The sequence below is a fragment of the Mus caroli genome, chromosome 2, assembly GCF_900094665.2.
Source record: "Mus caroli chromosome 2, CAROLI_EIJ_v1.1, whole genome shotgun sequence".
Taxonomy (NCBI): domain Eukaryota; kingdom Metazoa; phylum Chordata; class Mammalia; order Rodentia; family Muridae; genus Mus; species Mus caroli.
The window spans coordinates 80,827,321-80,841,137 of record NC_034571.1 but is presented as its reverse complement, the minus strand read 5'-3'; the positions used below and the strand labels follow the sequence as shown (position 1 = coordinate 80,841,137).

Genomic DNA, 13,817 nt, shown 5'->3' with positions numbered 1-13,817 from the left:
ATATGAATAACAAATGAGTATACATATTAAAGATATTAGAAATGCATTTTCATACCAATAAATATACAGGAACAAGTAAACAGCAAGCAATTTATTGTACAGTTAAATGAACAAAATGAATGTAAGATACTTAAGACACTTGTCCCTTTTTTTATACACAAAAACCATGTTAACTTCCTTTGTAGACTTAAAAATTCACTGTGATAATTCATTTATTCAATTATAGTGCATATGATCTGTCTTTTCTTTGCGGAAACATTGTCTTTTACTGTTTTCTTCACTGAAAATTATTAAACAATTAAATTTAGTTGATTTGAAAAATTATAACCTTAAATAACATGTGCATTCTAGGAGAAGATATTTTGTATGGATTTCCCTGTTTTTCTAAGAGCATATTTTACATCTTTATTTCTCAAGCTGTAGATTAAGGGATTTAACATGGGGATTATTAAGGTATAAAAGATGGAAGCCACCTTGTCAGTGTTTAAAGTGTGATTGGACTTAGGTTGCACATACATAAATATCAAAGTCCCATAGAAGACAGTGACCACTGTCAGATGAGACCCACAGGTGGAGAAAGCCTTCTGCCTGCCCTCAGCAGAGTTCATCCTGAGAATAGCTCTGAGAATGAGCAGATAGGAGACAAGAATAACCACTGGTGAAGAAATCAAGTTAATAGTTGATAAAATTAGAATTATCATTTCACTTTCCTTTTTATTTGAGCAGAGCAGAGATATCAAGGGGAGACCATCACAATAGAAATGACTGATAATATTGTGGCCACAGAAGGAAGAAGTAAAAATATTTATGGTGACTATGAGAGCAACAAATACACTGTAAAGATATGGGATTGCCACCAGGACCCAACATACTCTTTGTGACATAATGACATTATAGAGAAGTGGTTTACAGATGGCGACATAACGGTCATAAGACATTGCAGACAGAATAAAAAATTCACTAACAATGAACATGCTGAAGAAAGACAATTGGACAGCACAAAAATAAATTGATATTGTGTTTTGTTCTACAAGAAAATTTCTTAACATTTTTGGTCCCACAGCTGTTGAATAACCAAGGTCAGTAGTAGCAAGGTGTCTGAGAAAAAAGTACATGGGTGTTTGTAGCCTGGAATCCACCATGGTAAGGATGATCATGCCCAAGTTGCCCACCAGTGTGATCAGATAGATAATGAGGAACAGTCCAAACAATGGGGCCTGGAGTTCAGGGCGGTCAGTGATGCCTACCAGGATGAATTCAGTCACCATTGTGAAGTTGGGATTCTCCATCAGGTTTATGAGTAATTCTGTTCTGAATGGAAATCATTGCACAGTCAATAGATTTCAAGTGCCATTTGGTGAGTTTTTATCATCTAAAGTAGTTTAAATATAGTATCTTCAAACATTCAAATTTATTTTGAAATATATTAAAAATATACATATATCCTACATATGTACAACTACGCATATACATATGCAAACATGTGATTTGAAATATACAATGATGAATATTTAGTCCTGCCCAACATTAACTTAAATCAGAGAATACCATTATTATCTGCCAATATTTGCTTCTCCTAACTATACTGAGAGCAGTCACTTTAATTCACCACTAGACATTAGTTTTACTATCTTTTTCTTCTCTTTTCTTTTTTCTTTTCTTTTCTTTTCTTTTCTTTTCTTTTCTTTTCTTTTCTTTTCTTTTCTTTCCTTTCCTTTCCTTTCCTTTCCTTTTCTTTTCTTTTCTTTCCTTTTCTTTTTGTTTGTTTGTTTGTTCGTTTGTTTTTCTGAGACAGGGTTTCTCTGTATAGCCCTGGCTGTCCTGGAACTCACTCTGTAGACCAGGCTGGCCTCGAACTCAGAAATCCTGCGGCTGCCTCCCAAGTGCTGGGATTAAATGCCTGCGCCACCACTGCCCAGCTAGACATTAGTGTTATATATATATGAAAAGTAAAATCAATTCCTTAAATTGTAGATTTTTATTGATAGAACATTGATGAAATTTATTTTTCTTATATTTTTATTTCTCATATGGTTACTACCACACTTTAGCACTTAATAATTATGTACTTGTGATAATCTATGATATTTTCCAGTAACAGTACATATACATATAAAACATTTTAAAAAATGCAAATTACTTTCATGTGTAGATTTACAGAATCTTAAGATAAAATAGAAGTTCTGGAGTATTTATCACATTCTACATTCTTTAGTTTGATGTATAAGCTTTGGGTTACTCATTACACTCAGAATTGTCTTTATTTGAAGAAATGTAACAGCATGTAATAAGACTATCTCTGCCATCATCTTACACCTTACCTAGCATGGACAAACATTCCTATGGAAAAATAAGGTGAGATATATGAAATCCTTTTTTTGCATATACAAAGACAAGACATCTCTGTATGGACTTTGAAACATGAGTGATTCAACAAATTTGTGCTTCTAGAACATAGTCCAAAAAGATGATGAATACACATGTTTCAAAATATCTCTAAATACACTAACTGATCTGAAATTATTTTCTTTATGAAGGTGCATATACATCATGTACAATATGATATTTTCTTCTTTGTTAGATCTGAAAAGATTAGCTAAAATCTTTTGGTTGTGAAAACAGGGCACCCTGAAGTGTTAACTGTCTATAGCTCGAGAGCCATGAGCAAATTTTTATATTTTATTCTTATTTTGAATTATTTTACTATGCATTAGCAGGCTAATACATATGAACATATTACATGAATAAATAATTTATTTTCAAGAAAAGGAAAATAAATCATATGAATTTTTAAAATTAAATGTTCCTCTTTTATATATTAACCTTTCTATGAAAGAACTCCTTTTATTATAACACAATTTGGTTTGCATAATATGTGAGTCACAGGCTACACTCAAGTACTAAGAAAAATATGAAAACAACTGAAAATAATTAAGAGAATTTATTAAAATTACCTTATGGATGAGTTATCAATATCCCACATTGATTAAGAGGTAGTATATCATAATAGTATACTTTTCATCACAGCATTTCTAAGTGTGGCCAACCAGTTATTATAATAAACGTTTAATACCATATATTGGAAATAAATGAGGATTAGATAACACAAAATGAAAAGCTTTCAGTTTGATTTTTTCAAGGAACATCTTCCAAACATGACATAGAACACAAAGTAATAAGCCATGTCTGGATATCTCCAATGCACCAGAGAGAAAAACACAAGATGGAAAGAATTTTGACTTTTGTAAAAATGTATATGCATTAATGTTTTCTGGATAAAGTAAAAATAATATGATTTGCAAGGATAATTATGGTAGAAAATTCAGCCTCTGGGTAAATGAGAATGAAATCTTCCTGCATTCACTGTTCTTTGTACAGGTGATTGTATTTGATTGACACTTCCCTCACTTAGTCGGTTGTTTTAAACTGTGGTTTCCTTATAGTATTCTAGTCTCTATTTATGCACTTCATATCTTTAGCATATGAATGTTAATTATTGAATCAATTAAAAATATCTAATTGTGGACCATTTTGTTTTAGTGTAATTTGTAATGATGTAGAGGACAAAAATTACTTACTACCAATTTTCTTATAGATAAGTTCAGACCTAAAAGTTTTCCTTTGAAGAGATTTAGAACTCAATGAAAATAAAATTATTCTTTAGTATACATTCCTTTGTTCAATGATACTTGACTGCTATTTTTCAAAACTATAATCCCAGAAAATTTAATTGTATTTAGTACAAAAGAAGCTTTCCCATTGTCATAAAGGTATTAAGTGTACCATTTGACTCTCAAGTAATGGTTTTCATTCCACTTGTGAAATTTAAACTCAATACTTTCCCTCATTAAAGAATCAGAAATTGCTCAGAGAGCTCTCTCCACAGGTAAAACTGCTTAGTGTGGGGACAGAGTGTGAGGCAGAGAGAGAGAGAGAGATAGGAAGAGAGAAAAGAGAGATGTGGGAGAGAGAAAATATTTTATCTTGGAAAATACTTCTGTGTATGTTTAAAATATAGTTAATCCTATTTTCTCTTTCGCCCTCAGAACATATTTTTTTTTCCTGAAACAACATTATAACTCTTTCTCTATATAGTCACATTTAGTTACAGTACATGCTGCCATTTAGGCACAGAGCTTTATGAAAGCAAATTTCCAAGAAACAGGAAATCAGGGCAGAAGCTTTAAAACCAACTGATCTACACCACCAAACTCTCACCTGCCAGGTTGCTCTAGCCCCAGGCCATTGACCATAATGCTTTTAAAATAGCATAAAATAGAGAAATGAAAGGTGTTACTGTTTCCAATATTTGTGGAATATTTGAAAGAATAGACACTGAGCAATAAATGATTTATCTTGATGTTGAAACCACAGAAAAAGATGCCCATATCTTTTTGAATGCTTAAACTACAAAGCTCTGTGTTACTCTTTGTTACCTGCAGTCAGACTCCTGTCTTCATTTCCCACTGTGGTTCTTAGCTTTCATTTTGATATCTATATTTGTGTGTTTTTAAACCATAGAGACTCTCCCTGAGGACACACAAAAATTTATTAATTACAAGCAAATGTTTGAAAGTCTAATGAGATAATGACTAGAGGTTTTCAACCCTTAGGATCAATTTATCATTAACTGTGATTTGCTTATTTGTTTTATAAGTATGCATTCTTAGTGACAAATAATTATAATAAAGTATTGAGTGTAGGGTAAAAGTGTGCTCTTCTGTTTATTGCAACATATGTGATTTCCAAAATGTAAATAATGAAATATCCAATTAAACATGAATGAACACAAACATCATTTATACAAGCAGTAGAGTATTACAATATATACAAAAAATAATGTATTATTCTACCCTTAAAATTGCAAACTATGTCAACAGGGATGAACATGAAGAATATCATGCTGAATGAAATAATGCTTAATTAAGTTATGATAAATAGAATAAGGTTTCAATTGCATAAAATGCATTAAATTAGAAATGATTAAAAAAACTAGAGAGGTCAAATGATCAGTTCAATTTTGTGAATATTTGAACAGAACAAAATTGAAAAGGAAGACTGCTGTACTAGAAATTACTGATGGCTTGTACATATAGAAAGATAAAGTGAAAAATCTTAATTTTTATTAGAACAGACAAATTTGTCCAGTAAAGATAATAATTGCCTCTAGAAACCAACATATTTTTTGACAGGATGACCAAAAATGCAGAAGTTTACTACTGGCCATATAGTGGTCAAAGGACATTAAATCAGAATAAATTGTCACAAGATAATTGTGTAGCATAAAGTCTAAAAGATTCTGTTTTTTGATCCACAATAAAATATCCCAAAATTTTGTTGCTGACATTTGTTTCATATACAAGAATTGTAGTAGCAACATATCTGAGAAAGAAGTGAATGGTGTTTTCTACCTAGAATCCATGACTGTAATGAGTATCATGCCCATATTGCTTATCATGGAGATCAGAAAAACGGTTAGGAAAAATCCTAACAATGATGTCTATATCATTCAGCAATTTGTGATGACCGAAAGGATGAATTTAGTCACTACTTATCATAGCTTATCACATGAAAGTCTTTACTCTGAATAGAACAGTCACAATTGTGCAGTAAAGGTAAAGATTGCTACTAGTAACCAAAATATTATTCTTGGCATGAAAGCATTATAAACGCAGAGACTTGCATTGACTAGATAGTGGTCATAGGACATTGAAAGCAGAATTAAAATCTTACAAGCAATGAGCCAAAGATAGAATGCTAACCATGTATCACAAATACTAACAGATACTGGTTTTTTGATCAGCAATAAAATTTCTTAAGATTTTGGTTCTAACAGCAATTGAATAAATAAGAACTGTCTTAGTTATATTTCTGAGAAAGAAGTACATGCATCCAGGAGCCCACCATGGTACTGAGGATCATGCTCAAGCTGTTTTCATGGAAACCAAATAGATGATGAAGAGCAATCAGAAAAATGATGCCTATAGCTGAGGGAGATTTGTAGTATCCAACAGGATGATTTGAGTCACCACTCTGACTTGTGCTTTTCCATCCTAGGTAATCATTCTTTTTTTTTTTTTTTTTTTTTGGTAAGTAAAACATCATTTAATCAACAGAATTTAATAATTTTGGAGGAATTTTTATAAAATATTAACCTAAGTTTTTCAAATTTAAATATGTAAAATTCCATCATTAATACACATATGTGACACACATATAGATGACTTTATAAGCAGAAATACAGATTGTAAGAAGTAGCAATCCCCTTCAGCTTCTCCAATACTTCCCTTAACTCTTCTCTGTATAGATATTTAGTTTTACAATCTTGGAGATATGTCTCCTCTTTATATCATGTGCCAAAACAAAAACCAAAAACCAAAACCCAAAACCCAAAACCCAAAACCCAAAACCCAAACCCCCCCCCCAAAAAAAATAAAAACAATCAAATTCCTAAATATTCTGCTTTGTGAAATATTTAGACTCTAGATATAATTAGCGGATGTTTTACTAGTTTGAACATTGAATAACTCACTTTATGTAACACATATGGTAAAATTTAACAATGTTCTGACATGATTATATCGTTGTTACCATAGTAACCTAATAAAAATTTTATGTATGTTTCTTTCATATATTTAATCATTCTCAGGTAGAGAATTAATATTCTAATCGGATAATATACTTACACCAAATTTAGATATATGTTAGAGCTATAAACTGATTTAGGAGAGTTTGAGAATATTAAAAAAATAAGGGAAGAATACTTTGTTAAATCGAACCTATATTTTGAACTGTCATATTTGCTGTTAATAAACAGGTAACATTTAAAAAACAACATACAAGTCAATGAGTTTATTATCACTGTCACTGTTTCTCATTTTAAATGTTTGTATGTATCAAACACTCCTGCATCAGGCAGACCCAGTCAGGGTCCCTCAAGCCAAGGAGAATCATGGTTCTGGTACTCAGGTGGGCAAGGAGTAGGCAAGTGACAAACAGACATTAACTCAAGAGAGTGCTGAATCTGAGTATAATTTCTCAAAGCGAGCATCAGACTTATATAATTATTACAGAAGAAAACAGGGAAGTTAGGTGATATATCAGCCAAGATACATTGAGGTCATCCAATGCATAATGACTCTTTACACAAAACAGAAAAATGCATACATAAAAGTAGCAGGAACCAGGCAGTGGTTACAACTGAGATAAAATCAGCCCTATCTAAAGTCACCTTATTCTTAGGAGCCAGATGCAAAGGCTTCATGACCCAGGTTCAAGGACTTCATGAACTAGCCAAAATTCTAGTCTATTATATAGCCAACCACCAGGGGTCCCTTAGTGAATTATGCTATTTTTCTGGGCTTTGTGAAAGTATGCACCAGGGAAGTTCTGTTCTTGCTAACCTTTCTATGAATAATACAATAGTCCAGTTCATAAAAATATACATTTCTTATAGTAAAAATAAAAAAATTTCAGATCATTAAAATATATATAAGTACTACTAGAACTTACAGAAACCACCAATTCTCTCTTCTATTAGCTTGTTTAACAAATGATACAAGGTTTTTAAAAAGGTACATTTGATATTAATTTTCTTCAGCGAGAAAGATAAACACTTGAATTTTTATCTTATTAAGTATTTTCCAAATATTTTAGTGAGATCTAGTACAAAATAAAGAAAATTTGGCATTATCACTAGACAGTTGTCAAGTGTGTTCTTACTCTCCAGTAATTCTTTCAAAGAGTGAGATTCAAACTGCATTTCTCTCAGTGAAACATAAGGAAATGTTCCAGAGATGATTCATCAAATGAGGGTTCTTTTCTCTTATCCTTTTGAAAAAAAATTATTTAATCTTTTTCTTTCACTACAATTTTATCCCCCTCCTAGTTCACCCTCTGGCTGATCCACGTACCATTACTTCTCCCTCAGTCTCCAAGAGGATGTCCCCAACCCTCCATCCCCACCCTGGAGACTCCAGTCTCTTGATGGTTAGGTGCATCTTCTCTGACTGAACCCAAACCCAGACCAGGCAATCCTCTGCTATATATGTGTTTGGGGTCTCATGTCAGCTCGTGTATGCTGCCTGGTTGTTTGTTCCATGTCTGAGAGATCTTCGAAGTCGAGGATAATTGAGACTGTTGAACAGGGTCACCCTCCTCATCAGCTTCTTCAGCTTTTCCCTAATTCAACTACAGGGATCATCAGCTTCTGTCCAATGGTTGGGTATAAATATCTGACTCTTCAGCTGCTTATTGGGTCTTACACAAGGCTGTCATGATAGGTCCATTTTTGTGAGCACTCCATAGTCTCAGGAATAGTGTCAGGCCTTGGAGCCTCCCCTTGAACTGGATGCCACTTTGTTGCCATTCCTGAAGACCTAATTTTATTCATCTTAACCCACATGGTGGAAGGAGAAAATTGCCTATTGCAGGATAGACATCATACCTTGCAAGATTTAGGCACCTAAGTAGCTGAGATTATAGACCCTCCAGAAGTCTACAATAATCATTTTGATAAAAGAACACAGTGTTAATGGGACTCTAAACACTTATAGTTTAGCTACACATAAGTGTGTCTCTCAACACTCATCATAGAAGCAAGTTTTTTCTGTTGTTGTTTTGCAATAAATTGCATTAACAGAGACCTACAATTGCTAGGACTGTAGAAAATAAAGAACATAATGATACTCAAACCTAAATGTGATATCTTCATCACATCACTTAATTGAAATGTGCCATCCCAGGATAGACATGGTTATGAGGTGGGTGTAAACATTAGAACCAGAGATAATAGCCAAACTGTATTTTGGTGATACCACAATAAGTTTATCTTGCACTTAAACTGAAAATGACTATGATTACATGCACAAAAACTATCTGAAGTCATGAAGGACAAAAAGGAAAGCACAGATGTGGAAGAGGTGATGGAGTTCCAACCCTAGCTGAGAAGCCATTGATGTTAACTTATGATTGCTGAATATGGGAGAGTCATTATTCTTCAGGGATATGTGCCCTGAGGGACTACCAGTGCTGTCTTGTTTTCAAAATTTAAAGGCTCATTCACTGAATTATCTCTGTGTTGACATTTAACATATAGCTGTGCTGAACATATCATATAGAAAATAATTTCTCTATTTTCTATGCACCCTTGAGTATCCTAATTTTGAAGTACATTTATTAATCAAGAAACACTTTAAGAACTGTTTAAACAAAACTATTGTAAATTCTGAGGTTAGTTGTTCATTACTGTCCATAAAATCTTGATTTTCAGCTCCAGGCAGTACTGTGAGTAAATCGGAATTTGAAAAATTTGTGCAATTTGCACAACACAGTAAAGAAGGGACATTTTATTAAGTAAAATGCCTTAACAACAACAAAAATTAATCTTGAATTTTGAGATTCCAGCCTCCCAAAATCCTGTGGATATTCTACAATAAACTGAAGGAATAAAAAACATGCAGGTTGAACACATTTAGTATTCCTAATTCACCTTGTTTATATCTATTTTACAATCAGTGATAAAAACCTAAAAGACATACCCCAGAGAAGTAAGGCCTAATGTTAGGAATCAGCAAAAGGGAAATCTGGTGTTTGATGGATAAAATAAACCAAAGCAAATCAAACCAAGCCAAACAAAACAACAAATATAACCGCCCCCCCCCAAAAAAAAAAAAAACCAAACAATAAAATCCCAAATTTAAGGAATAAAGTTTTCTGTTGCTGTTCCCCAAGGACACAAATATTTTCTTTTATTTTTTTACATTTCAAATGTTATCCCCTTTACTGGTTTTTCCTCTTTAAACCTTTTATCCCATCCTCCCTTACCCTTCATCTATGAGGGTGCTCCCCCGTCTACTTACCCACTCATGCTCACTGCCCTAGCATTCCTCTATACTGGGTCATCAAGCCTTGACAGGACCAAGGGCCTCCACTCCAATTGATGCCAGATAAGTCCACTTCAGCTCATTCAGTCCTTCAACAAACTACTACATTGTGGGCCATGTGCTTAATCCCCTGTTTGGCTGAGAGCATCTACCTCTGTATTGGTCAGGATCTGACAGAGCCTATCTGGAGCTCTGTATCAGGCTCCTGTAGGCAAGCACTTCTTGTCATCTACAATAGTGTCTGGTTTGGTGTGTGCATGTGGGATGGATCCCCAGATGGGGCAGTCTCTGAATGGCCTCTCAGTCTCTACTCCACTCTTTGCCCCTGTATTTCCTTTGGACAGGAGCAATGCTGGGTTAAAATTTTGGAGATGCGTGGGTGGCCCCATCCCTCAACCAGGAGGCCAGTGCCTAATCTCTGGATATGGTCTTGAAATGATCTACCTCCCCTTTGGGGGCATTTCAGCTAATGTCATCACTGTGAGCTCCAGGGAGGCTATTGCTTTCCTGGCATCTGGGGCTTTCTGGTTCCTACTCCATGTTCCCCATGCCCCATTGCAACAGAACTCTATTCAATTTCCTGACTCTTTGTAAATCTCCTCCATCTCCTCCCATACCTGACTCATCCCTTCTTTTTTTCCTTCCCTATTTTCTCTCCTCCCAAGTCCTTCCATCCTCTACTTCCCTTGGTAATTTTGTTCCCTCTTTAAAGTTTGACTGAAGCATCCACATTTGGTTTACCTTCCTCTTGAGAGTCATGTGGTCACTGAGTTGTATCATGGGTGTTCCATGCTCTTTGCCTAATATACACTTATGAGTAATCACTTATCAGTGAGTGTCCTTTTTTTTTTTTCTTTCGTTACTGTGTTACCTCATTCAGGATGATATTTTCTAGATTCGTCCATTTGCCTACAAATTTCATGAAGTCATTTTTTTCAATAGCTGAGTAGTATTCCCTTGTGTAAATGTACCACATTTTCTGCATCCATTTTACTGTTGAGGGATATCTGGGTTCTTCCAGCTTTTGGCTATTATAAATATGACTGCTATGAACATAGTGGAACATTTGTCCTTATTACATGTGGGAGAATGTTCTGGGCATATGCCCAATAGTGATATAGCTGTGCCCTCAGGTAATACTATTTCCAGTTATCAGAGTAATCACCAGACTGATTTCCAGAGTGGTTGTACCAGCTTGCAAATCCACCAACAATGAAGGAGTGTTCCTCTTTCTCTACATCCTTGCCAGCATCTGCTGTCACCTGAGTTTTTGATCTTAGCCATTTTGACTGGTGTGAGGTGCAATCTCAGGGTTGTTTTGATTCACATTTTCCTAATGACTAAGGATGTTGAACAGTGTTTAGGTGCTTCTCAGGCATTTGGTATTCCTCATTTGAGAATTCTTTGTTTAGCTTTGTACCCCATTTTTAATAGGGTTATTTGGTTCTCCTGGAGTCTAACTTCTTGAGTTCTTTTTATATATAATTCACAGACCACATGAAGATCAAGAAGAGGAAGACCACATTGTGGATACGTCAGTCTCTCTTAGAAGGGGTATCAAAATACCCATGTGAGGAGATACAGAGAAAAAGTGTGGAGCAGAAACTGAGGGAAAGGCCATTCAGAATTAAAATTTGCTTCTTTGATGAGTGTTAGGAGATCCACTTAACTGTGTGTGTAAGTCTTCAATAGTCTTTTCAAAACAATTTCAGTTAGAATGTTCATCACATATTCTCTCCAATGGTCTATAACCTTGCTTGCCTCAGGTTTTTAATCTCCTGAAATGTTGACAGGTATGATTTGTATACTGTCAGAGTTATTTCACTTCTTGAATCCAGTGGGTTCCCAAGAGCAAATCAGGTTTTCAAGATTGGCAACAAGCAACTTTTTGTAGCTGAACCATCCCTGGAAAAGTTCCTCATTGTTTCTTGAGAAAAACAGAATTTGGATCTCACAAGAGATGTGAGAAAAAAAATTTACTAGAGAATAAAAAGCTAATTACCAATAGATTTACTATAATGACATTTAAAAATCAATTTTGTGGTATAGATCACTAAACTACCCAGTAAAATATTTTATAAGATAGGGTTAAGGTGCTTCTCTTTTTTTACTGGAAAACTGATATTCTATTTATTTAATTCTTTTAACTTTTATCATTGTAAAACAAACCAATAGAAAAGGGGAGAATAGGTAGCTTCCAGAATTTATAGAGGTATTTATGTATTTTAATGATCTGATGATTTCATATTTAATATGTGAAGAGTATATTTTCATGAAAGATCACCAGAAGCACAAGGAATATATTCGACAACATATTAGAAGTCACACTGTATCACTTTATGCCATAAAAAGTAGGCATAAAAAGAACTCACCTTTAAACAAGATGTTCAAACTGACTTCATTTCACTGTGTTCAGAGGCTAATGTGGCTACATTTCTTGTCTCCTGTGTATGATTTATTTCTTTTTTTTTCCTGTTGAGAGAATAATGAGGCATGCATTTTTCAATATTTTTACCTGCCATTTTCTTGTAATTTTTTTTAATGATGTGCCTCCTGAGAATAGAGTTATTTGCTCTGTGTCTGATATCTTATTGGGAAGAAGATCATATGCTAACAGGAGGATTTTCTGTTATAACAATGAATCATTTCAAATGCCACCTACAACATTTTATTTTTCACTATGATGTTTGTGTACCACAATCAATCAAACAATAGGAAGCAGTCACATTTATTGTTGACATTTTAAAACATATATTCTCTTTCAGAAATCTTGTTTATCAAAGAGGAATTTTGACAAGTCATCATATAACCAATTTAACTATGTTTTCTTTCAATTTTAAAAATAATTCTTTATATATTCCTAGATCAGTTCTGAGCTATAACATATATCTTTATTATATAAATATATGTATGAATTATACTAAAAATTACCTATCAGTGAAAGATTAAATTATTTAATGAAGGAAACTTGTATTCAATTTTATTATACTAAAAATGGATGCAGAGATATAATCCTAAATAACAGACTTGTTAAATTTTACCATTGAGTGGTACAGGTATATGCTAGGTTAGCTGTGTGTCTCATGTGTTTCAGGACCAGTTTCTCATTTGCTCATCATTTTAGATCTAACTAAAAACAAAAGTCTCTATTCTATGGGGTGTGTACATCCATATATGAGGGACTTTTTTTTCAGGTATGTTATTGTACCCAATGACTTTGAACTAGTGGGTAATATATTTCTGGACTGTGGTTGTAAAGCACAGAATCCCATATTTAGTGTCTGTTCATCTATTTAGTAAAAGTACAAAGTCTTCTTAGTTCTGTGTATGCTGAGAAAGTATTCTATTCTTGATTATTTTTTGTTTTGTTTTATTTTGTTTTGTTTTTGGTTTTTTTTTTTTTTTTTTTTGAGACAGGGTTTCTGTGCATTGCCCAGGCTGTCCTGGAACTCATTCTGTAGACCAGGTTGGCCTTGAACTCAACATAGCCACCTGCCTCTGCCTCCCAAGTACTGGGATTAAAGGCATATGCCACCACTGCCAGGAAATGAACTGTATTTTAAATGTATGTTTCTGTACACTAGTTCAAGGTGAAAGGTGATTGCCTAGATGTGCTGTATGGTTTATTTTTATTCAAATAAGGACAACTCCAAGTGTGATGTGCTACACTATTTTCAATAATTTACCTAAAATACATTGACTAAGTGTTATGATGCTGCTGTCTGTTTCGGCTACAGGTTTTAGGATTTTATACATCTACATATGTAACAAGGGTGTCTAAATTATTGAAAATACTCTCAGTAGAAGTGTGTATTATAATTGGCATGAATGTTATATACCATAACAAAATTATGTCAAAATACAATTTTATTTTTATGAGAAATAAAATGAAAAAGGCAATAATATTTTTCCAAGTCTATGAAATTTCAAACT

General features: G+C 33.8%; 1 protein-coding gene across 1 annotated transcript; it reads right to left on the bottom strand.

Annotated features, from left to right (window-relative positions):
- Window positions 1-347: 347 nt before the first annotated feature.
- Window positions 348-1,289, bottom strand: LOC110289339 (olfactory receptor 8K3-like). The gene has a single exon (XM_021155499.1). The coding sequence runs from the start codon at window positions 1,287-1,289 to the stop codon at window positions 348-350; it is 942 nt and encodes a 313-aa protein (XP_021011158.1).
- Window positions 1,290-13,817: the final 12,528 nt, after the last annotated feature.

Excerpts from the sequence above, each read along its gene's own strand:
- LOC110289339 (XM_021155499.1), bottom strand. The coding sequence starts at position 1,289 with ATGGAGAATCCCAACTTCACAATGGTGACTGAATTCATCCTGGTAGGC.